The 26,351-nt window shown below is 44.5% G+C and overlaps 1 protein-coding gene across 4 annotated transcripts in view; it reads left to right on the forward strand.

Annotated features, from left to right (window-relative positions):
* Window positions 1–21,767, forward strand: part of PIP5K1B (phosphatidylinositol-4-phosphate 5-kinase type 1 beta) — a 233,510-nt gene extending 211,743 nt beyond the window's left edge. For all 4 annotated transcript variants that reach the window (XM_068236042.1, XM_068236025.1, XM_068236034.1 and 1 more), the window contains exon 15: window positions 21,340–21,767. In XM_068236042.1, coding sequence (XP_068092143.1) covers window positions 21,340–21,342 — 3 coding nt within the window. In that variant the 3' untranslated portion in view covers window positions 21,343–21,767. The remainder of the gene's footprint in view (window positions 1–21,339) is intronic.
* The last annotated feature ends 4,584 nt before the right edge of the window (window positions 21,768–26,351 follow it).

The following is a 26,351-nucleotide window of genomic DNA, read 5'->3' on the forward strand; positions in this document are numbered from 1 at the left end:
TTTGTTTTTTTTTACCTTCTGTAAAGTCAGCTTAAACACCAAATAATCTTCTACAGGGATCTAGAGAAGAAGGCTGCATGACATTATTGCCTACACTAACTATCACATAATAATATACAGCAAAATATAGATATAGGTGTAACGATTTGTGTCAGCAATCGTCAGAATTCTAATTATTAGGTGATCTGCAATATCACCTATAATGCAGATATATACCTGATTATAAGGTGATCTGCAGAATCACCTATAATGCTGGTATATCAGAAGCTGATGTGACAACAAATACAGATAGTGTTTGGTGCAACAGTAATACTGATAAGAGCTATACCTCACCAGAGGAGCTGGTGGGTGTTATAAACTGTTCTTATCACCTTGCTTCGACACCATCGTCTCACAGACTGTGAGATCACTTGACTCTCCACACAGCAAACAGGATATAGACTTGCTCAGGCTTCTTTCAATGTTTCCGTCATTTATTCAAGTCACAGGAATACAGATAGATACATTCATCATATCCTAGCCATGCCAATCTTCATGTTGCGTTATAAGCTCATGATTAGACTCCCTCTTGAAGTCAATCAGGTACCTTCTTCCTAACTACGTTACACTAAACTACATATGTACAACATACATTATATCAGATTACAGAAAGGACGAACATGCTTAGGTCCCAGTCAGCCTTGCGAGCTAGTGCAGAAGGAAGAAGCAGAAGTGAGTTCTCCATTGCTCGCTCCAGCTTTAATACCGGCTAGGAAAGAGTTAAATATGACATCATCTTCGCCACCCCCTATATCAGTCTATTGGTGGACCCACTCATGGTGTCATCATACCCGCCTACTCGATTAATAATCGATGAGACATTTGACATACATGCAGGAATGTGAATATTTACAAAACATGACTGATGTTTATTGTTCCAGGCCCAGGTCAGGGAGACCTGCGGCCTTGATCAGAACAGCTTCTTGGTATGTTCTAGTTCTGCTGACAGAACTGCAGATTTTCTCTCTTCAGAGAAAATCCCCTTCAAGGGCAGGTCTGCTCATCAAGCCTTTTTGACTAACTCAGTCCAAATAACTGAGGCCTACTTAAATTATAACAATCCCCCCTAAAACGGCTTGACCCGCAGATCCCAGCGTCTGAACCTCCCAGTACCTGGTTTCTTTCGTTTATGTTTCACTTTTCGATGTTCGTGCTCACACAACTTCTCTGCTCTTGGTGGTTACCCCTGGAAGAGAGAGAGGAAGACCTCTTGGTCTTCCTGTAACCAGGCTCTCTGGGGAGGCCCTACTTCTAAGTCCCTCAACACCACATGCTCAGCATTTGCGTCACTTGCGTATCACTCACAAACTTGCATGACCACAGAAAAGTGAAACTCGTTTGGTTGTTACAAAACGGAGCAGTGCCAGGTGCCTTCTAAAAGAGCGCCTTTATACAATCAGCTCCTAGGTACTACTAAACCTATACCCGTAACCCTGTATATCCCTTAATTTAAACTATTGGTTCCGGAGATTGTTTATGAGGCACCAATCTCTGGACCAGGTTAATTTATTTTACGTAATTTTAACCTGCAACCTCACCTGGATAACGATGCCTAAAGTTGTCATCCCCATCCAGACGACCAGTGGGTGTAGAAAGAACTTTGGAACTGCAGATGCCCCGTCCGAGTGTCCCTGGAACATCACCAGAACATTTGTCCACCAGGGCAGACTGGAACTCACCTGCTCATTTTTGTGTTCTACCTCGTTAAGATCACCTGTATCATGGTGAAATCTTACCTATAACTTAGTGTACTGTTTGTTTAACCTTTGTAACAACATGTGGCCGTCTTGGATCAAACCCTGTTCCCCTTTGTCCCATGTCGTGTCCTCTTTCAGGACGGGAACTACTCGTGAAACTTTGACCTTTAGAGTTCTCTTAACAATTTGAGAAACAACGTCATCCAGCCTGGATGACAGGATCCATATGGGATCTCCACTCACACAATATGTTCCCCTTGGAAAATCCCCCTTATCGGAACAATTATGAGAATATACCTTGAATGTATCATTAGACCTTATGTTAAAAAACCAAACCCTTCCTTCAGCCACCGGAACTATTGGTTTGGCTTCAGGGTGGATCTTTTGAATGGTAGCCTCGCATTCTGCGTTATTGAGCCCGCAGGCTTCTTCACTAAATTTGGCTTGCCCCGGCCAACGCAGATACTTCTGCAAGAATTGCCCGCATGAGGACAACTCTACTTGCTTCACCTCCCCATCTAGCACCAAAAAAGGTTGACCTCTCAGGTCCTGGTGTAAGACATGTGTTGAGGTGGGAACTAAGGAAGTGGCGGTGCCTAAAGGAATGTTGCACCGTTTCCATTTGTTCACCCAAACATCTCGAAGCTGCCATGCAAAAGATCCTTCTCCAGAAAAATTAATATACCTCCCCTTGTCCAATCTTTCGCTGACACAATATGTCCCCAGCTGTCCTGATTGGACCTCTTCCCCCCTTATGTCCTGAGGCACACTATGTACCTGAGGTCGGGAAGACTGTACTCTCTGCAATCTTTCGATTAAGAGTACCTCATCACTTACCCAACTATCATGAGGATAAGCTGCTGCATATGGACTGTGTAACATCGTCCCCTGTTGTGACCCGTGTGGTGTGAATGGGGTTCCCTGTGTGGGCTTTCCCTCCCCCGGGACCGCTCTCCCCACCCTCTTTGTCACCTGGAAATGTGGCTTGATCTCGATTTTTACTTCTTGTTTCGAGAACCTCCCACCCTTGGCTTTCCAGCCTTTACGTGTGTATAGTTGTTTCAGAGGCACTCTCTGTTGGTAGCTCCAGAGTGTGATGTGGTCCCCTGCGTCTCTCTGGTAAGAGAATTGACGCCTCCTGCTCGTTCCTCTCCAATCTGGACCCATCTCACTCTGCATAACCAAGACAAGGTACCCCTGAATCACACACTCCACCTTTTGCATGTACCCATTGTACTGCAATGTACCTTTTAACAAACCTTTGGATCGGTGCATTGATTCTGGGAGTGTGGCATTCAATAGCAGATTTACACTGCCATTAAATTCCCACTGCCCGCACACTTGACCCTTCAGACCTTTCACCCACATTGTGCCATGAAATTTGCTTTCTCCTGGCACAAGTGCTCCTTTCCTCCGTCCCTGCATGGTCCATCTGTGCCAAGCGGAGGGAGGTGTGAAAGGATCAGTACCTTTGTCACCCAACATTAACATGCTTGGGCCTTGCATTCTCATTAACCCCTTATTATACATGAGAATGTCCTCTCTTCGTTCTCCTAGGATGGAATGGCAACCTAGGATCACCATCAGCATGGTACATTTCATTATAAAAGCACCACCCTGGGAAAGAAAAACATTAGCACTTTGCATTATGCTTTGCTCCGACAGTTTTGTTAGTCTCTTTCCGATTTCAGGAATCTCGTGGTTTAGTCTCTTTCCAATTTCAGGAATCTTGTGTTTTAGTCTCTTTCCGATTTCAGGAATCTCGTGTTCCTCCAAGCTTAGATTGGCATCTGGAACCTTTCGCTTATCCGACTGACATCTCCATCTTTGCTGCCAGCACTGCAGCTGTCTCAATTCCATATTGCCAAACACCTGAAATCGAAATACAAACAAATCAATTCTTATTAATGATTTGGGATTCGCCCTGCGGCTTGTACTCTTTACACTTTAAATTGATCAATATATATCGTAATTGATCTCGTTGCTTTATGGTTCTCCTGAACTCTGTTTACTCTTATTGGTAGATTGGAGTTAAACTTCACCCCCCCCTACCTCAGTACTATCCTCAGTACTTACCTGTTTAAAATATGCTCCCGCGGACTTCACCTATGGAAGCTCGCTTCACCTTTGGAAGCTCTCACCCCATTGCAGCTCACTCCACATCCCCCCTTATCTGTCTATGCGCGGCCGTCGCATGCACAGATTACGGATGCCACACCTGATGCTGCTTTGCAGGTGAGCCTGCAATGCTCTTACTCATTATCGCATTTACTTATCTAGAACTTCATCGCGATACCAGCTCTGCTAGAAGTTCTGTGTGTTGTACCCTCTGACCAATGTTTGCCGTGCCACCACCTAAACTACCAAAAAAACTGGCTGCCTCCCTGTAGGAAGGAGCACTTTGCACTTAAACTACACAGGGTGCAGGGCTAAGCATACCAGCGTCACATGCCTGTATGCAGATCCCTGAATGCCCACATGGAAGGTAGTCACATGGCAAACAGCGTACTGATACACTGTCACTCTGTAAACGGCAATTCTATCATCTGTATAATTGCCCCATGAACTGTTGTCAGTCCTTGTTCTTTGTGCTACAATTGATAGGAGCTGGAAAAAACATATTTGACCAATCAGTGGACGAAAAAAAACGCACACAAAACAGCTCCAGCCCAGCATAGACCTCTCAGTCCAGCTCTGGCCTTATTCACGACAAAACCGGAAAAAAAACTTTACCGCTCTGCAGAAGCGGCGACGGAAACCCGAATTGGTCAACTCCCTTTTTTCCAACTCCGGCACCCCCTTTGATGCGCTGTCCCCCTTTCCTTCTATTGGGAACTCATGCTGCACCACCCATTAAGGTGCCTCACTTACAGGAATAATCCCATAAGCAACACAGTACAGACCCATTTCTGATCTGTACTGCTCCGTGTGTCCCTGCACCGAGCTGGGAAACACTTCCTATTCTGGCATTCCTGTCCATGGACTCTGGGAAAAACTCTGGGGAAATACGTTGAAACCCGAGACACACAGTAGCATGTCTCTGTATCTCTCCCCCCCTCCCTTTCAGCTGCTCTGCCCGGAGCCGCGAGCACAGCCTGACGTGACGTGGATCCCCCAGCCCCTCCTCCCCCCTGCCATGACGTGTGGGGGCCATGACTCACGGGGGCGGGCTCTCTCCACTGCCGCCATTTTGAGTCCTGGATTGCCAGCTGAGATGGCTGCTCCCATAGCAGCCTCTCGTTCCTATAGACCTAGGAGAGAACAAAATCAAATATAACATACATGTTGTTTTTTTTTTATGCCTAGTCACACACAGCCTCCATCCACAGTGCACAAAAATCAGCCTCAGCATTCCTTCACGTCTCAGCTGTAATCCGAACTGCAATCAGACATACGGATCCCCAGAGACGTAGGAATCTCTCTCCCTCTATCCCCTCTCTCCACAACTCATCTGCAGCTTATCTCAGCCATAACTCAGAACTATTACAGCGCTATTGCTGAGACGAACAACAGACGAGCTGGCTAAACAACATAACAGATACCGACATTTAAAGCCTTTGAAGCAGCTCTGACTGGGACGAGATAAGCCTACTTATCTCTCTACGCTTTCCATTATGGACAGAGAGGGAAAAAAAAAACACCCTGATCGGGCTCGGGAAAAAACGCCAGCTCACCGAAGAAAAACTTACTTCTCTCCTGTCTACTCTGCTACCTCTCTCCCCTGTCCACCACTAACCCTGCTGGTTTCCCTCTGCCGCGGGGGACCCCCCCCCCCTGCTCTATCTGGACATTCTTCCCAGCCTCTGTAGAGACATGGAGAGAAGAGAAGAGAGGAAAAAAACTGCTTTCCAGCACAAACATGCTTGAGACAAATGCAGAGATAACCACTCCGTAAATATACAACACAGGAAGCTTGAAACTGAAGAAAAAAAAAAAAACCAAGCACATAAACCAGACTCCCCCCTCCCACCATGCCTGGGAGAGATGAGAAGCCCGCAGCCACCATGCTGCAATTAACACAGAACGTACACATTAACACATTAACCTCTCCTTGTTATAATACCCAAATACAACACAGATAATGCAACACAACAACGTAAAACATACTTGCCTGAGCAGAAGACTTTGTAAGCCTGCGAATTCGACCAGCTTTTGGCAACTTTCCACGACACTGAGTGGATCTCTGGAACTACTGAGCGTCAGCTCTGTGTACCCACACTGGCTCAGCGGATCATCTCCAGCGGCAGCTGCCAGCCGGCCTCGGAGCTTCCAGACACCTGTGACCCGGTTTAGGCAAGGACTGATGTGCACTGTCAGTCAAAGTTTAACATCCACGAGTGTCGCCGCTGGTTCTCTCGAATTGCAGCTGTGTGCTTGGCTCCCACACACTACTCACACCAGCTCGTCAGTCTCAGCGTGATAAGCTTTACAGTCCGTGTCCGTCTATTCCGCTTGTTTTGCTGTGGAATATCTTGAAACCATTTTCCGTCGGCCCCGGCCCCGTCTGCCTGTATAGTTAGGCAGGGAAGGATTTCAGGCACCACTGTTATAAACTGTTCTTATCACCTTGCTTCGACACCATCGTCTCACAGACTGTGAGATCACTTGACTCTCCACACAGCAAACAGGATATAGACTTGCTCAGGCTTCTTTCAATGTTTCCGTCATTTATTCAAGTCACAGGAATACAGATAGATACATTCATCATATCCTAGCCATGCCAATCTTCATGTTGCGTTATAAGCTCATGATTAGACTCCCTCTTGAAGTCAATCAGGTACCTTCTTCCTAACTACGTTACACTAAACTACATATGTACAACATACATTATATCAGATTACAGAAAGGACGAACATGCTTAGGTCTCAGTCGGCCTTGCGAGCTAGTGCAGAAGGAAGAAGCAGAAGTGAGTTCTCCATTGCTCGCTCCAGCTTTAATACCGGCTAGGAAAGAGTTAAATATGACATCATCTTCGCCACCCCCTATATCAGTCTATTGGTGGACCCACTCATGGTGTCATCATACCCGCCTACTCGATTAATAATCGATGAGACATTTGACATACATGCAGGAATGTGAATATTTACAAAACATGACTGATGTTTATTGTTCCAGGCCCAGGTCAGGGAGACCTGCGGCCTTGATCAGAACAGCTTCTTGGTATGTTCTAGTTCTGCTGACAGAACTGCAGATTTTCTCTCTTCAGAGAAAATCCCCTTCAAGGGCAGGTCTGCTCATCAAGCCTTTTTGACTAACTCAGTCCAAATAACTGAGGCCTACTTAAATTATAACAGTGGGTACTATCAGTACAGTGCCTCTCACCAGAGACAAGGGCCCTCTGGTGAGAGTAGAGTAGTCAGACAGATCGGGTTCGGCAACAGACAGACAGATGCAGTACAAAATCGGAAGGCAGAGTCAGGAAGATATAAACAGGCACTGTAGGCAACAAGATCAGATGTGCAAAGGTACAGAATCACTTAGCAAGAGAGTAGTCAGAACGAGCCAGAGTCATATACAAATAATAAACAGTAAGGTAATGCTTAACATTATGAAACAATTCCTATCTTGTGTGAAATCCCCGGTTTCCTCCCGGATCAAAGCACACCGGAACTATCTAAGGGTCTGAGCGCTAACACGAAGTAGTCGCAACAGCAGACAAGTTGCGAGTGACATGGAAAGGCTTAAGAAGCAGAGGGAGACCCTCCAGGCACGCCCCCAGCGATCAACCAATGGGGAGTGACGAGCGTCCCCTCTGACGTCAGCCGACCAGCCGGTCAGCTGACGTGCCTCCTTCCCGCATAAAGGTTCTGTCTACGCGCGCGCGCGCGACAGGGCAACCCTATGTGCAACTGACAGTTCCGTCCTCGGCATGCTAGACGCCTGAGGCCCGGAAACACTGCTGGTCAGAGCGCTGGAGGCAGCTGCGGTGGTAGCGCTGTTCACCGCAGCTGCCTTTTCAGCATATGTAACAGTACCCCCCCCCCCCCCTTGAGGCGTGGACTCCGGACACGTCTTACATGGTTTTTCAGGATGCAACTCATGAAACTCTTTCCTAAGTTCCTCGGCATGCATGCGATGAAATGGCACAGACTGAACTCCCTGCAATCAAGGACCAGTGATGGCCACCACACACACCTAGAAAGTAAATCCTGTGTTCTAGCCATGCCCTACATTTTTATGTGCATGAAACAAGTGTAGAATCTGCAACCGGAATTGAAGTGGCACAAATAGAACTCCATCAGGTTTTCCCTCAGGAACATCCTGTTGATATGACCCTACAGTGTGTGACCAATCTTCCCAGGTCTTTTCGGGCAAAATGTCCTCGGGAGTGGGTGGTGGCACTGTCTCGGGCTCAAAACATCTAGACAGGGCATCTGCTTTGACATTTTTGCTCCCTGGCTTATACGTGATGATAAACCTAAATCTCGAAAAGAATAAAGACCACCGGGCCTGTCGAGGACTAAGCCTCTTAGCCCCTTCAATATATTCCAAGTTTTTGTGGTCAGTATAGACTGTAATAGTATGTTCTGCCCCCTTGAGCCAATGATGCCATTCCTCAAACGCGAGTTTAATGGCTAACAGCTCTCGGTTACCGACATCGTAATTTCTCTCTTTGGGAGAGAACTTCCGTGAGAAGAAAGCACATGGATGCAATCTGCCCTGGAACCCTGAGTGTTGGGACAGTACAGCCCCGACCCCAATCTCTGATGCATCCACCTTGACTATGAAAGGACAGGTGACATCAACATGTCGTAAAATAGGGGCGGAGCAAAACAAACTTTTCAGAGAAGTAAAAGCAGAGTGTGCTTCTAGTGACCAATTATAAGTGTCAGCTCCTTTCTTAGTGAGGTTAGTAAGAGGTGACACTACAGAAGAAAATCCCTTGATGAATTTTCTGTAATAATTGTCGAAGCCAAGAAATCTTTGGAGTGCCTTCAGCCCCATGGGCCGTGGCCACTCCAACACGGCAGTAACTTTCTTGGGGTCCATGGAGAGTCCTGAGGTCGAAATGATATACCCCAAGAAAGGCTTCCTGGAAGGATCGGCACCACACAAAAAAAGTTGTATTTATAAGCTCTTCAGATCTTTATTGCATTAAAAAGTCGCTGCCTTGTCGACTTTTTAATGCAATAAAGATCCGAAGAGCTTATAAATACAACTTTTTTTGTGTGGTGCCGATCCTTCCAGGAAGTCTTGCATTTTTGCCCCTTGTGGTATAGGGGCTAGGATCTTGGCACACACTTTATATCTAGAGCTTGAAGGGTGCTCCCAAGTGTTTGTTTACATACCCCAAGAAAGGAACCTCCGACACTTCAAAAAGACATTTCTCAATCTTTGCATATAAAGAATTCTGTCTTAGTTTTTCCAGAACAAACTTCACATGCTCCCTGTGTTTAGCTAGGTAGGGCGAAAAAATCAGTATATCGTCCAGATATACCAATACAAATCGTCCCAAGACCTCTCGGAAAATCTCATTGACTAATTTTTGGAAAACGGCTGGAGCGTTACACAACCTGAAGGGCATAACCAGGTACTCGTAGTGCCCGTCAGGTGTGTTAAATGCCGTCTTCCATTCGTCACCCTCTCTTATGCGTACCAGATTATATGCCCCTCTTAAATCAAGTTTAGAGAAGACACCTGCATCCGTAACCTGAGAGAACAAGTCGTCAATTAACGGGAGAGGATAACGATTTTTGATGGTAATTTTATTCAGTACTCGATAATCTATGCAGGGGTGAAGCCCACCGTCTTTTTTCTGAACAAAAAAGAACCCTGCTTCAGCCGGAGACCTAGAGGGACGGATAAACCCTTTAGCAAGGTTTTCTTTAAAAATTCTGCATAGCGAGTTTTTCAGGAGCAGACAGGTTATACAAGTGCCCTCTAGGGGGCATACAACCAGACCGTAACTCAATGGGGCAGTCAAAACTCCTGTGTGGAGGAAGTTTGTCAACTGACTTAGGACAAAAGACAACAGCAAATTCTGCATATTGTGCAGGTAATCCTTCTACTTGAATTTTGGTGGTGCAAATAGCAATTTTCTCCATACAATGCTGATGGCAGAAGGAGGACCAACTAAGCAACTGGCCGGTACTCCAATCTATCTGAGGAGAATGCTTTTGCATCCATGGCATCCCAAGAATCACAGTAGAAGTGGCCATTTTAAGTATAAAAAATTGTATTTGTTCTCTATGTAATACCCCCACATGACACAACAGATTCGGGGTCTGAGACAAAGGACGACTCCCTTGAAGGGGAGAATCGTCCACTGCAGTGAGGACAATCTGTCTGTCTAGGGGAATCAGAGGAATTTCCAATTTCTTAACAAAATCGTAATCAATAAAATTGGCGGCTGAACCCGAGTCTACAAATGCCTGGGTAGACTGGACTCGATTCTCCCAGGATATAGAACAAGGGAGTAGTAACCGATTATCAAGTAGAGGTAACACTGGCTCGCCTAGGGTAGTAACTCTAGCTACTCCTAGGCGGCAGGTTTTACCGCCTTTTTAGGGCAGTTCTGTACTATATGGCCTTTTTCTGCACAATATAGACAGAGTCCCTCTGACCGTCTCCGATTTTTCTCGACCTCTGACAATTTAGAATGTCCGATATGCATCGGTTCATCCTGAGGAGGAGAAGGGATGGGAGAGGTGACAGGAACTGACCTCACAGAGTGTCTACCACGGATACGGCAATCTATCCTTACTGCAAGTGAGATCGCATCGTCTACAGTCTTAGGTTCAGGATGACTTAACATTACATCTGCAATGGGATCAGATAACCCGGATAAGAAACAGTCTAACAAGGCAAATTGTCCCCACCTAGCTGACACGGCCCATCGTCTAAATTCTGCCGCATAGGTCTCAGCGGTGTTCTGCCTTTGCCTGAAATTTGTAAGTTTCCTCTCAGCAGTGATAGCAATATCTGGGTCATCGTATATGATAGCCATTGATTTGAAAAAGTTCTGAACTGATGTCAATGCTTCATAACCAGTAGGAAGACTGTAAGCCCATGTCTGTGAATCCCCTGATAACAAAGTTTTAATGAGGGTGATCCTCTGACTCTCAGTCCCTGATGAAATAGGTCTCATCTCAAAGTAAGACAGACAGCGGTTTCTGAAATTCTGAAAATCAGAGGTATGCCCTGAAAATTTTGCCGGCATAGGCATTCTGGGTTCTACAACTGAAGGGGACGGCACTGGAACAGTTGCAGTCTGGAGGGTGCAGACCAACCCAGACAGCTGGGTGATCTGAGTCTGTTGGGTATTGACCACTGTGGTTAAATCATTCACCGCTATGATCAAGGCCTCAACCTGTTTACCCAGTGCGTCCGTAGACATTTTGGTCTGCTGTTCTGTAACGATTTGTGTCAGCAATCGTCAGAATTCTGATTATTAGGTGATCTGCAGTATCACCTATAATGCAGATATATACCTGATTATAAGGTGATCTGCAGAATCACCTATAATGCTGGTATATCAGAAGCTGACGTGACAACAAATACAGATGGTGTTTGGTGCAACAGTAATACTGATAAGAGCTGTACCTCACCGGAGGAGCTGGTGGGTACTATCAGTGTAGAGCCTCTCACCAGAGACAAGGGCCTTCTGGTGAGAGTAGAGTAGTCAGACAGATCAGGTTCGGCAACAGACAGACAGATGCAGTACAAAATCAGGAAGGCAGAGTCAGGAAGATATAAACAGGCAGGGTAGGCAACAAGATCAGATGTGCAAAGGTACAGAATCACTTAGCAAGAGAGTAGTCAGAACGAGCCAGAGTCATATACAAATAATAAACAGTAAGGTAATGCTTAAGGTTATGAAACAATTCCTATCTTGTGTGAAATCCCCGGTTTCCTCCCGGATCAAAGCACACCGGAACTATCTAAGGGTCTGAGCGCTAACACGAAGTATTCGCAACAGCAGACAAGTTGCGAGTGACATGGCAAGGCTTATGAAACAGAGGGAGACCCTCCAGGCACGCCCCCAGCGATCAACCAATGGGGAGTGACGAGCATCCCTTCTGACGTCAGCCGGTCAGCTGTCGTGCCTCCTTCCCGCATAAAGGTCCTGTCTACGCGCGCGACAGGGCGCGACAGGGCAACCCTATGTGCAACTGACAGTTCCGTCCTCGTGCTAGATGCCTGAGGCCCGGAAACGCTGCTGGTCAGAGCACTGGAGGCAGCTGCTGTGGTAGCGCTGTTTACCGCAGCTGCCTTTTCAGCATATGTTACAATAGGAAGCTTTTTTGATACTGAAACTGTTGTCCAGAGGGATATGCCCTCTGCTATTGTAATGTGGCCCAAACGCCCCCATAACTACAAAGGTTGATTTCAATGCTAGAACCCTTCTTATTTGGTGCCCTCATTCCCTAGTATGGATGATGCCTCTAATCATCACATCATCCCCCTCATTTATGTATCCTGAACTGAGGGAGAATTCTCCTTTCTTAACATTGATGACAAGTCCACCCAGTTCCATATGTTCAGGATAACCATACCTGGAGGAGATTTGTATAAATGACAAAATGAGTATCTAATGAGATGTGCGTAGTTCCTGCACCCCTTCTTTCCCCTTGTTACTCTGTAAATCAGAACACTTTGTACATATTTTATTAAATAAGACCAGGATAGTTCAAGCTCCAATAAACAAGTTGTCTTTGAGCCTGTTCACACTAAGATTCAGAGATTTCCTGCTACAAATCATACATTCCTTCAAAATCGCTTTGCAAAAAAAAAAAAATATAGACAGAGCTTATAGAATCATAATCACCAAATGAAAAAAAAATAAACTGACTGCTATAAACAATTATGCTGCTATATGCCTTCAGGATTCATTCATGTAGGCATGAGCCCTTTCTATTGGAAAATGTTTTATTTCTATACTTAAAGAGACTCTGAAGCCTCTTAAAAATCCTTTTTTTATTAAACAATCTTGTTTAATACATTAGCCCTACCTAAACCGCCGTATTCCTGCGGCTGTAAACTATCTAAAACACCCCCTAACCCGCCCTCCCTCTCCCCCGCAAGATCCACGGCGTTCTTGGTCGTGGATTTTGCTGCCCCTGTGCACTTCCGTGTGAGGCAGGGCTATGAGCTGCAGCCCTGCCTCACACGCGTCTGTCAGCGGCGGATCTCCGCCTCTCCCCCGCCCCTCTCATCAAAGGAAGACTGAGGGGCAGGGGAGAGGCGGAGATCCGCCGCTGACAGACGCGTGTGAGGCAGGGCTGCGGCTTGTAGCCCTGCCTCACACGGAAGCGCTGCACGGATCGTCCCCCGGGGAGTTAGGGGGGTTTTAGATAGTTTACAGCCACGGGAATGCGGCGGTTTAGGTAGGGCTAATCTGATAAACAGGATTGTTTTTTTAAAAAAGGATTTTTAAGAGGCTTCAGAGTCTCTTTAAAGGAATCAGAAATGTGCTTCTCCTTGTATGTCTGATGCTAGTTTTTTCCACATTCTCACTTGTTGACTTTTTCCCTGCAAGTCTCTGATTATACTCCCACTCCCAGCATGGAATTTTATTGTTGGGCGTATTTAAATCAGAGTGAATTAAATACTGCCTGCTTGAATCTTGAAAGCAACAAAGCTTTAGAGAACAGAACTAATCATTTCCTTTGGTGATTTTGTGATGGTTTGTTTGTTAACTGGAGCATGCAAAATCATCATTAAGTGCAATGTAAGGTGATCATAATCAATCCAGTCCCATTTCTAATTCTTGTCCTTATCTAATGCTTTATTTTAGGCATATTAGGGGCACACCACAGGGCAAAAAAATAGTGTTTCTGTGATACTGTTGGAGCCGCTCTGTATATCTAACATCAAGTATGTATATATATATATATATATATATATATATATATATATATATATATATATATATATATAGATAGATATATATATATATATATATATATATATATATATATATATATATATAGATAGATAGATATATATATATATATATATATATATATATATATATATATATATATATTAAGAGTAGATGGATCTTACCTCCTTTAAGTACAGACTACAAAGTTAAGTATATGATTTGCACATGCACATAAGACACCGCATTTCATGGGTACTGGCCAGCTTCCTCAGGTCAATACAAAAGTGCCTTGGTACCAGTAACTATGGACATCACGTTCGTGGTTACTACTACTAAGGCACTTTTGTATTGACCTGAGGAAGCGGGCCAGCACTTGTGAAACACATCTTATTTACTCCTAATAATATATATATATATATATATATATATATATATATATACACAGTATATATTATATATATATATATATATATATATATATATATATATTTGATGTTAGATATACAGGACACCTCCAGCAGTGTCTTTTAGACTAGTTATAATCCCTCGGGGTCATATATTGCAAACTTTGTGTTTTCATTAAATCCAAGGAGTGCAACCTACCAGCATCTGGAATACCAAGTGGGAACAGTTATTTTTCTCGTAGGCTCTAACGAATCTTAATGGAAAATAATGGTGCCATGTAGCCAAGCAATTCCTCTTTTCACTCTCAGAAAAGAAGAAGGTATTGGTCATATCCTCCATCCACAGTACATGTAGAAGAGCTGTAGATCATAGCACTGCAAATGGCAGACATATCCCTCACCTGTTATTTACTGGGGAACCCAGCTTGTTGGTGACTAGCATACTTGGAAATCATGGCTGCTCTCTGATACCTGCACATTTAAAAACTCACAGATGTACATACTTCTGTGCCTGCACAGCCACCCACCACTTGTATTGCACTTTACCTGCTTTGTTTATATTGCATGCCTAGCTACAGAATTGGGGGCAGGAATGGATATGAGGGGAGGGGTACAATGTGTACATTATTATATGCTTAATTTTCTTCTAGCTTTAGTGCTCTCTTTGTTGCTGCTGCAGAAGTGCCTGTCTGTTAGTTTGTTATTGTAGCCTTGTCCCATTGCTTTTCATCACTCGTTGAGGAGTGGTGGTTCAAACCCTCCCCCATCTTTACATTGATGTAAAATGCAGATTATAAGAACTGGAACAGCTGACTACAAAACCACGGACAGGGATGGGTTGAAGCAAGTCAATTTAGTGCTGCTCGGCTTGCACAGAGGTACTATGTCACATTATGTTTGCTAGGTGATACATGATTTGTATCCTATTGTATGCTATAGTCACTGGTGCGATAGTAAATGGTATGAGATTTTTCACTATAGGGATTCAGCTCTTGGAATAGAGATGCCTGAAGGTGAGTATAGGCTGTGAGGGTTAGGCATAGATTACACTGGTGAATGTATGGGAAGGTTAGACTTACATGTAAGGCCTCTTGCACACTGCACGCGATTCCGATTCAGATTCCGCTTTTTAATCAGTTTTTACATCCGATTCAGATTCCGATTTGCAGTGTGCAGGGAGCAAACTGCAAATCAAAATCTGAATCGGATGTAAAAACTGATTAAAAAGCGGAATCTGAATCGGAATCGCGTGCAGTGTGCAAGAGGCCTAAGGGTTACATATGAGGAAAGGGCTAACATTGGGGGGAGTTTAGTGTTAACTACTTCCCGACCGCCGTATAGACAAATGGTGGCCGGGAAGTGGAACGCCGCAAGGACCGCCGTATTGACAAAATGCGGCGGTCCTTGTATGGGCATGGGCGGAGCGATCGCGTCATCCGTGACGCGATCCTCCGCCTGGCGCCGCTCACCCGCCGCAACATCCCGCCGGCCATACGGAAGCGCCGGCGGGATGTTAACCCGACGATCGCCGCATACAAAGTGTATAATACACTTTGTAATGTTTACAAAGTGTATTATACAGGCTGCCTCCTGCCCTGGTGGTCCCAGTGTCCGAGGGACCACCAGGGCAGGCTGCAGCCACCCTAGTCTGCACCAAGCACACTGATTCCCCCCCCCCCCCCTGCCCCAGATCGCCCACAGCACCCATCAGACCCCCCCTGCCCACCCCCCAGACCCCTGTTTGCACCCAATCACCCATCAATCACTCCCTGTCACTATCTGTCAACGCTATTTTTTGTTTTATCTCCCCCTCTTCCCCCTGCTCCCTCCTGATCACCCCACCACCCCTCAGATTCTCTCCAGACCCCCCCCCCAGACCCCCTCCCCCCCCATGTACTGTATGCATCTATCCCCCCTGATCACCTGTCAATCACCCATCAATCACCCCCTGTCACTGCCACCCATCAATCAGACCCTAACCTGCAACTTGCGGGCAATCTGATCACCCCCCCACACCAATAGATCGCCCGCAGATCCGACGTCAGATCACCTCCCAAATCCATTATTTACATCTTATCTCTCCTCTAAACACCCACTAATTACCCATCAATCACCCCCTATCACCACCTGTCACTTTTACCTATCAGATCAGACCCTAATCTGCCCCTTGCGGGCACCCAATCACCCGCCCACACGCTCAGATTGCCCTCAGACCCGACCCCCCTTATCAATTCGCCAGTGCATTAATTACATCTGTCCTTCCCTGTAATAACCCACTGATCACCTGTCAATCACCTGCCAATCACCTATCACCCATCAATCACCCCCTGTCACTGCCACCCAACAATCAGCCCCTAACCTGCCCCTTGCGGGCAATCTGATCACCCACCCACACCAATAGATCGCCTGCAGATCCGACATCAGATCACCACCCAAGCGCAGCATTTACATCTATTCTCTCCTCTAAACACCCACTAATTACCCATCAATCACCCATCAATCACTCCCTATCACCACCTGTCACTGTTACCCATCAGATCAGACCCTAATCTGCCCCTTGCGGGCACCCAATCACCCGCCTACACGCTCAGATTGCCCTCAGACCCCCCCTTATCAATTCGCCAGGGCATTATTTACATCTGTCCTTCCCTGTTATAACCCACTGATCACCTGTCAATCACCTGTCAATCACCCATCAATCACCCCCTGTCACTGCCACCCATCAATCACCCCCTGTCACTGCCACCTATCAATCAACCCCTAACCTGCCCCTTGCGGGCAATCTGATCACCCACCCACACCAATAGATCGCCCGCAGATCCGACGTCCGATCACCTCCCAAGTGCAGTGTTTACATCTGTTCTCTACCCTAAACACCCACTAATTACCCATCAATCACCCCCTGTCACTGCTACCTATCAGATTAGACCCCTATCTGCCCCTAGGGCACTCAATCACCCGACCACACCCTCAGAATGCCCTCAGACCCCAGCCCTGATCACCTCGCCAGTGCATTGCTTGCATCTATTCCCCCCTCTAATCACACCTTGAGACACCCATCAATCACCTCCTGTCACCCCCTAGCACACCTACCCATCAGATCAGGCCCTAATTTGCCCCGTGTGGGCATCTGATCACTCGGCCAAACCCTCAGATCCCCCTCAGACCCCCTTCCGATCACCTCCCCAGTGCATTGCTTGCATCTATTTTCCCCTCTAACCACCCCCTGAGACACCCATCAATCACCTCCTGTCACCCCCCTAGCACTCCTATCCATCAGATCAGGCCCAATACAACCTGTCATCTAAAAGGCCACCCTGCTTATGACCGGTTCCACAAAATTCGCCCCCTCATAGACCACCTGTCATCAAAATTTGCACATGCTTATACCCCTGAACAGTCATTTTGAGACATTTGGTTTCCAGACTACTCACGGTTTTGGGCCCGTAAAATGCCAGGGCGGTATAGGAACCCCACAAGTGACCCCATTTTAGAGAAAAAGACACCCCAAGGTATTCTGTTAGGTGTATGACGAGTTCATAGAAGATTTTATTTTTTGTCAAAAGTTAGCGGAAATTGATTTTTATTGGTTTTTTTTCACAAAGTGTCATTTTTCACTAACTTGTGACAAAAAATAAAATCTTCTATAAACCCGCCATACACCTAACGGAATACCTTGGGGTGTCTTCTTTCTAAAATGGGGTCACTTGTGGGGTTCCTATACTGCCCTGGCATTTTAGGGGCCCTAAACCGCGAGGAGTAGTCTAGAAAACAAATGCCTCAAAATGACCTGTGAATAGGACGTTGGGCCCCTTAGCGCACCTAGGCTGCAAAAAAGTGTCACACATGTGGTACCGCCGTACTTAGGAAAAGTAGTATAATGTGTTTTGGGGTGTGTTTTTACACATACCCATGCTGGGTGGGAGAAATTTCTATGTAAATGGACAATTGTGTGTAAAAAAAATCTAAAAATTGTCATTTACAGAGATATTTCTCCCACTTAGCATGGGTATGTGTAAAAATACACCCCAAAACACATTATACTACTTCTCCTGAGTAAGGCGGTACCACATGTGTGGCACTTTTTTACACCCTAAGTACGCTAAGGGGCCCAAAGTCCAATGAGTACCTTTAGGATTTCACAGGTCATTTTGCGACATTTGGTTTCAAGACTACTCCTCACGGTTTAGAGCCCCTAAAATGCCAGGGCAGTATAGGAACCCCACAAATGACCCCATTCTAGAAAGAAGACACCCAAAGGTATTCCGTTAGGAGTATGGTGAGTTCATAGAAGATTTTATTTTTTGTCACAAGTTAGCGGAAAATGACACTTTGTGAAAAAAACAATTAAAATCAATTTCCGCTAACTTGTGACAAAAAAATAAAAACTTCTATGAACTCACCATACTCCTAACGGAATACCTTGGGGTGTCTTCTTTCTAAAATGGGGTCATTAGTGGGGTTCCTATACTGCCCTGGCATTTTAGGGGCCCTAAACCGTGAGGAGTAGTCTTGAAACAAAAATGACCTGTGAAATCCTAAAGGTACTCATTGGACTTTGGGCCTTTTAGCACAGTTAGGGTGCAAAAAAGTGCCACACATGTGGTATTGCCGTACTCGGGAGAAGTAGTACAATGTGTTTTGGGGTGTATTTTTACACATACCCATGCTGGGTGGGAGAAATACCTCTGTAAATGACAATCTTTTGATTTTTTTACACACAATTGTCCATTTACAGAGTTATTTCTCCCACCCAGCATGGGTATGTGTAAAAATACACCCCAAAACACATTGTACTACTTCTCCCGAGTACGGCGATACCACATGTGTGGCACTTTTTTGCACCCTAACTGCGCTAAAGGGCCCAAAGTCCAATGAGTACCTTTAGGATTTCACAGGTCATTTTGAGAAATTTCGTTTCAAGACTACTCCTCACAGTTTAGGGCCCCTAAAATGCCAGGGCAGTATAGGAACCCCACAAATGACCCCATTTTAGAAAGAAGACACCCCAAGGTATTCCGTTAGGAGTATAGCGAGTTCATAGAAGATTTTATTTTTTGTCACAAGTTAGCGGAAATTGATTTTAATAGTTTTTTTTCACAAAGTGTCATTTTCCGCTAACTTGTGACAAAAAATAAAATCTTCTATGAACTCACCATACTCCTAACGGAATACCTTGGGGTGTCTTCTTTCTAAAATGGGGTCATTTGTGGGGTTCCTATACTGCCCTGGCATTTTAGGGGCCCTAAACCGTGAGGAGTAGTCTTGAAACGAAATTTCTCAAAATGACCTGTGAAATCCTAAAGGTACTCATTGGACTTTGGGCCCTTTAGCGCAGTTAGGGTGCAAAAAAGTGCCACACATGTGGTATCGCCGTACTCAGGAGAAGTAGTATAATGTGTTTTGGGGTGTATTTTTACACATACCCATGCTGAGTGGGAGAAAGATCTCTGTAAATGGACAATTGTGTGTAAAAAAAATTAACAAATTGTCATTTACAGAGATATTTCTCCCACCCAGCATGGGTATGTGTAAAAATACACCCCAAAACACATTATACTACTTCTCCTGAGTACGGCAATACCACATGTGTGGCACTTTTTTGCAGCCTAACTGCGCTAAGGGGTCCAAAGTCCAATGAGCACCTTTAGGCTTTACAGGGGTGCTTACAATTTAGCACCCCCCAAAATGTCAGGACAGTAAACACACCCCACAAATGACCCTTTTTTGGAAAGTAGACCCTTCAAGCTATTCAGAGAGGGGCATGGTGAGTCCGTGGCAGATTTCATTTTTTTTGTCGCAAGTTAGAAGAAATGGAAACTTTTTTTTTTTTTTTTTCACAAAGTGACATTTTCCGCTTACTTGTGACAAAAAATAATATCTTCTATGAACTCACTATGCCTCTCAGTGAATAGTTTGGGATGTCTTCTTTCCAAAATGGGGTCATTTGGGGGGTATTTATACTATCCTGGAATTCTAGCCCCTCATGAAACATGACAGGGGGTCAGAAAAGTCATAGATGCTTGAAAATGGGAAAATTCACTTTTTGCACCATAGTTTGTAAACGCTATAACTTTTACCAAAACTAATAAATATACACTGAATGGTTTTTTTTTTATCCAAAACATGTTTGTCCACATTTTTCGCGCTGCATGTATACAGAAATTTTACTTTATTTGAAAAATGTCAGCACAGAAAGTTAAAAAAATCATTTTTTTGCTAAAATTCATGTCTTTTTTGATGAATATAATAAAAAGTAAAAATCGCAGGAGCAATCAAATAGCACCAAAAGAAAGCTGTATTAGTGACAAGAAAAGGAGCCAAAATTCATTTAGGTGGTAGGTTGTATGAGCGAGCAATAAACCGTGAAACCTGCAGTGGTCTGAATGGAAATAAAAGTGGCCGGTCCTTAAGGGGTAGAAAGCCCTAGGTCCTCAAGTGGTTAATCGTGAATAGAGTCATGCTAAAGCACACTAACAGAGGGGGGTGAGAAACCAAGAATGGGTTTATGTTGGGAGGAAGTTAGGGATAGGCATTAAGAAGGCATTCATATTAGATTAGGGTTAGGCATCAGTAAGGAGTTTATTTTAGTGGAGAGATTATGGTTAGGCACCAAGAAAGAATCAATGGGATAGTATCACATAAACAAATATGAATATTCTTAGTACTTTGCACCACAACAAATCCACCAACAGTAAACCAACATGTACCAAGAAAGAAAAAGCTAACATATCTTACCACGGTCATGTAGCTTGATAAACTACTGAACAAAATATGAAGCTATATTTCAGCATCTTACTACACAGTTGTTGGCAAGATTGCTCAAATATTGCCGTGGACCAGGCCAGCATTAGGATTTACATTCTGTTTTTAAGCATATTTATATTACTTTTTTATTAACTTTAGTTTATAGGTACTGAAATGATTGTTTTATCATAGTGTGCATGATTTTCATCAGGTTGGTAGGAATGTTGTGAAGTGTGAATTCTAAAATTGATTTCTCAGGTCTTCAGTGGTATAGCAAATTACATAGCGAAAACAACTTTGTGTTATCCCAACATGAGCCATGTCACGCAGATTGTATTGACGTGTTAGGCAAAATATGTGTTTCTTATGTGAATTAGAAAGTATAGTTTAATCTGATTTGAGACCATTATGTGATCAAACAGGTGACTGAGGGGACAATTGTTGATCCATAATGCGGGAAGAATTCCGGTAGACTGGGCATCCCTCAATGCTAGCAGCAGTACTGCCGTGTATGTTTACTACATACAGCACCTGCAGTTCATAGTGTTTAATCCACTGTATAACTAAAGTCTGCATGTAGCACTCATAGAACTAACCATCATCCTCTCTGCTTTCTCATTTACAGTAAAGAGTAATCATAAGAAGAAGGATCCACACCAAGAACCTTTGTGCACAAATAAATGGTGGATTACTGACTGTGTCCTGTTTTAAGTTGAGATTCTCAGAGACTGTACTTGATTTCAGACAGAGCACCTGGTTACGCCTTTTGCCTTGGCTTGCTATATGTGACAGATGGTATGGGAAATGGATATATGTTGCACTCTATTCTTGAACTGTGAAGAACTCTTACAAAACATTGAAGATCCTGCTTCCGTTGCTGCAGATCACCTTGGACTTTGGGGTGATTTTTTCTTTTCCAGAGATCACTTTGTGTTTCCTTTGCATGTTTTTCCACTGTTATTGGCACGACTTGTGAACTATTGGCCTGTTAAAAGCAGACTCCATGCAAAGCACCATAATTACAAAGTAATTGAAATTGTTTTTTCTTTTGAATTAGTAATCACTAAAGTCTGTCTTGTTGGGCTGTAAGATAACTTCATGCACCGATTTGCTTCTGTGTACACATGCATTATGAAGAATAGCTTCCCTACAGATATTTTCAAAATGTTTACTAGAAAATTGAAGAAGACGTGCTATTTATAACTAAGCCTTATGTTGTGTACATACTGTCTTTGAAATATTGTGATTTAGTTTATTGCTTGTAAATGAGAAATTATATAATTTATTTAGAAAAATGACTGTATACTATAGTTTTATTGATGAAAGAAATAAAATATTTTGTTCTCAGAAATTTTTATATTTTTTCCATAAATTAGCACCATTTTTCGAACTCCAATGTTTTTGAGGGTGCAGGAAAAAAATCAATGAGCATGTCAAGGCAAAATATTTTTTTTTTATTTTGGGACAGAGTGAGGAAGAACTGGAATCCGTTCCAGGATTTAAAGAGGAACTCTAGCGAAAAGGGGGAAAAATAAATCAATACATTGCAAAGTGAGTAGTTAAAAATAGAGAGATCAAGGAATGATTGATATTATCCATGTAATTTGTTCATATTGGATCATTTACAATCAGCCTACAAGTAATCATCTTTACTACTGGCAGACAGGAAAAAAAAACAGACAATACCAACTGCCATTATCTATTACCACATCCCCTGACAATGTGATAGGCTAAAAGCTTGTTTTCTTTTTGTAGATCTATATATGCACAGAGGGAGATACTGGTTCTTGGCAGTTGGAAACAGTCGTTATTTCCCACAATGCAACAAGGCTCCCAGAGTGTTATGTCAGGACCTAGGTCCTGACATTACACTGTGGGAGGGGTTTCACCACATTATCAGCCATACTGATGATCTATTTGGGAAAAAGAAAAGATTTCTCATTAGAACGGGGGTATCAGCTACTGAATGGGATAAAGTTCAATCCTTGGTTACAGTTCGTCTTTAAGTGTTGTTTTTGTCCCCATTGGGAGGATTTTCATTTACTTCCTTTCTTTGGAACCACTAGAACTAAACCAGAGAGTTACTTTGGTTTCCAGAATTTCACATTTGTCACAAGAAAAAGAATTAGGGACCATCAACTATTAAGGCTGGTTTCACAGTGGGACGTTACAGGCGCACGTTAGAGCAGCCTGTAACGCAGCCCACCGCACAGTAATGAAAAATCAATGGGGCTGTTCACAGTGCGGACTTTGCGTTACATTGTAACGCTGCGTCACAAGACAACGTACTGCATGCAGTACTTTGGACGCGGCTGAGCCGCGTTAGACTGCTTGCACATGCTCAGTAATGTTGGGGAGGAGCGGAGAGCGGCCAGGCACATGGCTAATTAATATGCACTGCACGTTATGACGTGCAGTGTTTACTTCCTGGAGCAGCCGCTCTGTGCGGCGATTGGCCGGCGGGACCACGTGATGCCGCATGCGCACAAGAGTGCGCATCACGGCATCACTGACGCCAGAGTGAGCTGCACAACGCGGCTCACTCTGACGTCCAGATCTAGCACCACTAGGCGTTCCGTTAGGGCGACGTTATGCGACCTTAACGCCCCCTCTAACGCAACGTCCTGGTGTGAAATTAGCCTTAAAGGGCTCTTGCTCCAGTGACAGACATCAGATGTAAGATTTATTTTTGGACAGGTTTGCGCTCCAGTTTCCTGTTGTATTATTCTACCAGGAAATAAATGGCAATCTCTCTGGTGGGAACAGAAACAGCACAATGTATTACAATGGCACCCAGTGATTTGGGTGCTACTTATCATCAGTACAGAACTTTGGTGACACCTGGTCTGGTATTAGGTATTCTGTGTGACTCTCAAATGCCCTGCCCCCCCCCCCCCCCCCCCCAATACACTTAATTCTCCATCTCATTGCTTATACCCCAGCTTGTACTTAAAGGAACACTATAAACGTTTACGTTTTTTTCTAAAGCTCTTTAGGAGTGACTTGGTCATTGCAGATAATGATAGTAAAGGTGTATGCACACGCCTGATTTTATACCCGATTGTCATTCAAACTGGACGTTTGAACGACTTGTCATTCAAACAAAAAGTCGTTCAAACTCTTTGTACACACAGACAACAAAACATTTGAAATGCTAATTACAGCTAATTTACATGTCGTTTGATTGGAACAATGGACTAGATCAAATGACTGATCAAACGACTTGTTTAGTTTATTAGTGTCAAAATAATAGACTTTCAAACAACAAGTCGTTTGTACACATGTATGGACCTAACTGTCGTTTAAACGACAGTTAGTCCACGGATTCGCCAAGCGGATCAGTCAAAACTTCTGCTATCAGTTTAACGATCGTTCGTACACATGCCAAACTGTTGTTCAAACGACCGAGAAATATCAGACATGTGTACATACCTTAAACATTTTTTAAAAATCTGTCACCTTATCAGATCTTGCACTGTGTTTTTGAGGCAGATAGAAGTGAATGGAAATTGATAAGATAAGAGAATCGAGCGGAAAAACGATTCGAAACACGATCAAATGGCAAAAACGCATCGTGTATTCCCAGCATAACAGGAATCTCTCTTCCTCTCTGCACTACCCTTGCTGTTCATAAAGAAACAATCCATGCTGTGCCTTTAGCAGAGTAGGTTCTTCCTTGCAGGCAGATTTCACACACTGTAGTGAGAAATTCAATCATTGAATTTATCACTACAGCAAAGCTAATGCAGAGAGGAATAGAGATTCCTGTTACAGCCTACATGTAACATGCGGCGGGGAAGCCGCGTGGCGGAGAGCGGCATGTCAGCCGTCTCCGCATGTCAGCCGGCGGCGGTCCCCACCTCGCTCTCACGGTCAGGTCCTTCGGCCGCACATAGGGCACGGGCTACGCGTGTGCGCGCCCGGCAGCAGGACCTTTATGCAGCTAGACCAGGGGTCTCAAACTCGCGGCCCGTGGGCCATTTGCGGCCCCCGATACAATATTTTGTGGCCCTCACCGGCAAAAGCTTCCTTATAGTTCGCTTCAGTGCTCCCAAGTAATCCGCCGCATCCCCGCCGCTAAACGAGGGCTGCAGAGCCCCCAAATCACCCGGGGGGCAATCTTTCCTGGAAGGGGAAGAGCTTTCAGCTTCAGCTCTGCCCCTCCTGACTTCAATCGCCGCATGGATCTCCGCCTCTCCCCGCCCCTCTCTGTGAAGGAAGAGTGAGAGGGGTGGGCAGAGGCAGCGATGCGCCGCGATTGTGAAATTCCTTTTGTGGCCCAGCCTCATCCTGACTTTGCGTCCTGCGGCCCCCAGGTAAATTGAGTTTGAGACCCCTGAGTCAGCTGACTCGCCGGTCAGCTGACTCCAGCTAGCTGCCGGATTGGCTGGGTGGCGCTGCAGAAGCGCTCCCAGCATAAAAGGAGCTGTTTGTCAGTTGCTCCTCGTCTGCTGTCGTGAATACCTCGTGTGCTAGCGCTCAGACCTTAGACTAGATCCCTGGTGTTGATGCTAAGGATTTCACACCAAGATTAGAACATTGCTGATATTGTATTTGATTTCCTGTGTATGATTCTTGGCTAACTCTGACTCTGATCCTGCTTTCTGACTCTGTACTTCTGCCTATCTGCCTTAACTGAACCTTTTGCCTGATTACCGACTACTCTCTTGCCTTACGATTTTGTACCGATACTTACCTCTCTGTTGCTGAACCTTCTGCCTGATTACCGACTACTCTCTTGCCTTACGATTTTGTACCAATTTTGTATCGATACTTACCTCTCTGTTGCCAACTCGATTAGTCTGACTCCTCTACTCTCACCAGAGGGCCCTTGTCTCTGGTGAGGGGCTCTGTACTGTTAGGGCCCTCCAGCTCCTCTGGAGAGGTACAGCCAAGCCTATCAGTACTACTGTTGCACCAAATTATTGTATTCCTCTGCTATACTAGTATTATTGGTGATTCTGCAGGTCACCACATAATCTGGTATAGAGTCTGCATTATTGGTGATTCTGCAGATCACCATATAATCAGACATTTGAGTCGCTACACAAACGACCTTTACACTACACTGAATAGACCCTGAATAGATAAACCTGTCACCCGTCACCCCTGCACTGTCCTAGCACCGTGCAAGATCTGATGAGGTGACAGATGTTTGTTTTTGTTTTTGTTTTTTTTTACTTTTACTATCATCATCTGCAATTACCAAGCCTCCTAACTCCTAAAGGGCTTTAGAAAAAAAATTTAAACTTTGATAGCGTCCCTTTAAAGTGAACTAACCACCTTTTCTCTCACTGGAATTTCTCCTGGCATAGAAGCTGCCATGTTTCCCCCTCCCCTTCTCACAGTCCTTATTTATACAAGTCAGAGATGCTATCTTGACACATTGACACACACAATCTCTTTGAAGAAACTGTCCTAATTACCCACCCCCCTCTGTTGATGAAAAGGTATTTTTTACTTCTTGGTAATGACCCCAATAAAACAATTAACTTCTTGAAATCTCTGTGGCCAGGGACGGACGGGCAGGCCTGCTGAAGTAGGCTAATAAAACTACTTTCAATGTTAAATAAAACTTAAAATGGAAGTTCATTTTAATATTGAGACATATTGTAGGCATGTATTTTTCATGTGCTA

This window comes from Hyperolius riggenbachi, chromosome 1 (genome assembly GCF_040937935.1).
Source record: "Hyperolius riggenbachi isolate aHypRig1 chromosome 1, aHypRig1.pri, whole genome shotgun sequence".
Taxonomy (NCBI): domain Eukaryota; kingdom Metazoa; phylum Chordata; class Amphibia; order Anura; family Hyperoliidae; genus Hyperolius; species Hyperolius riggenbachi.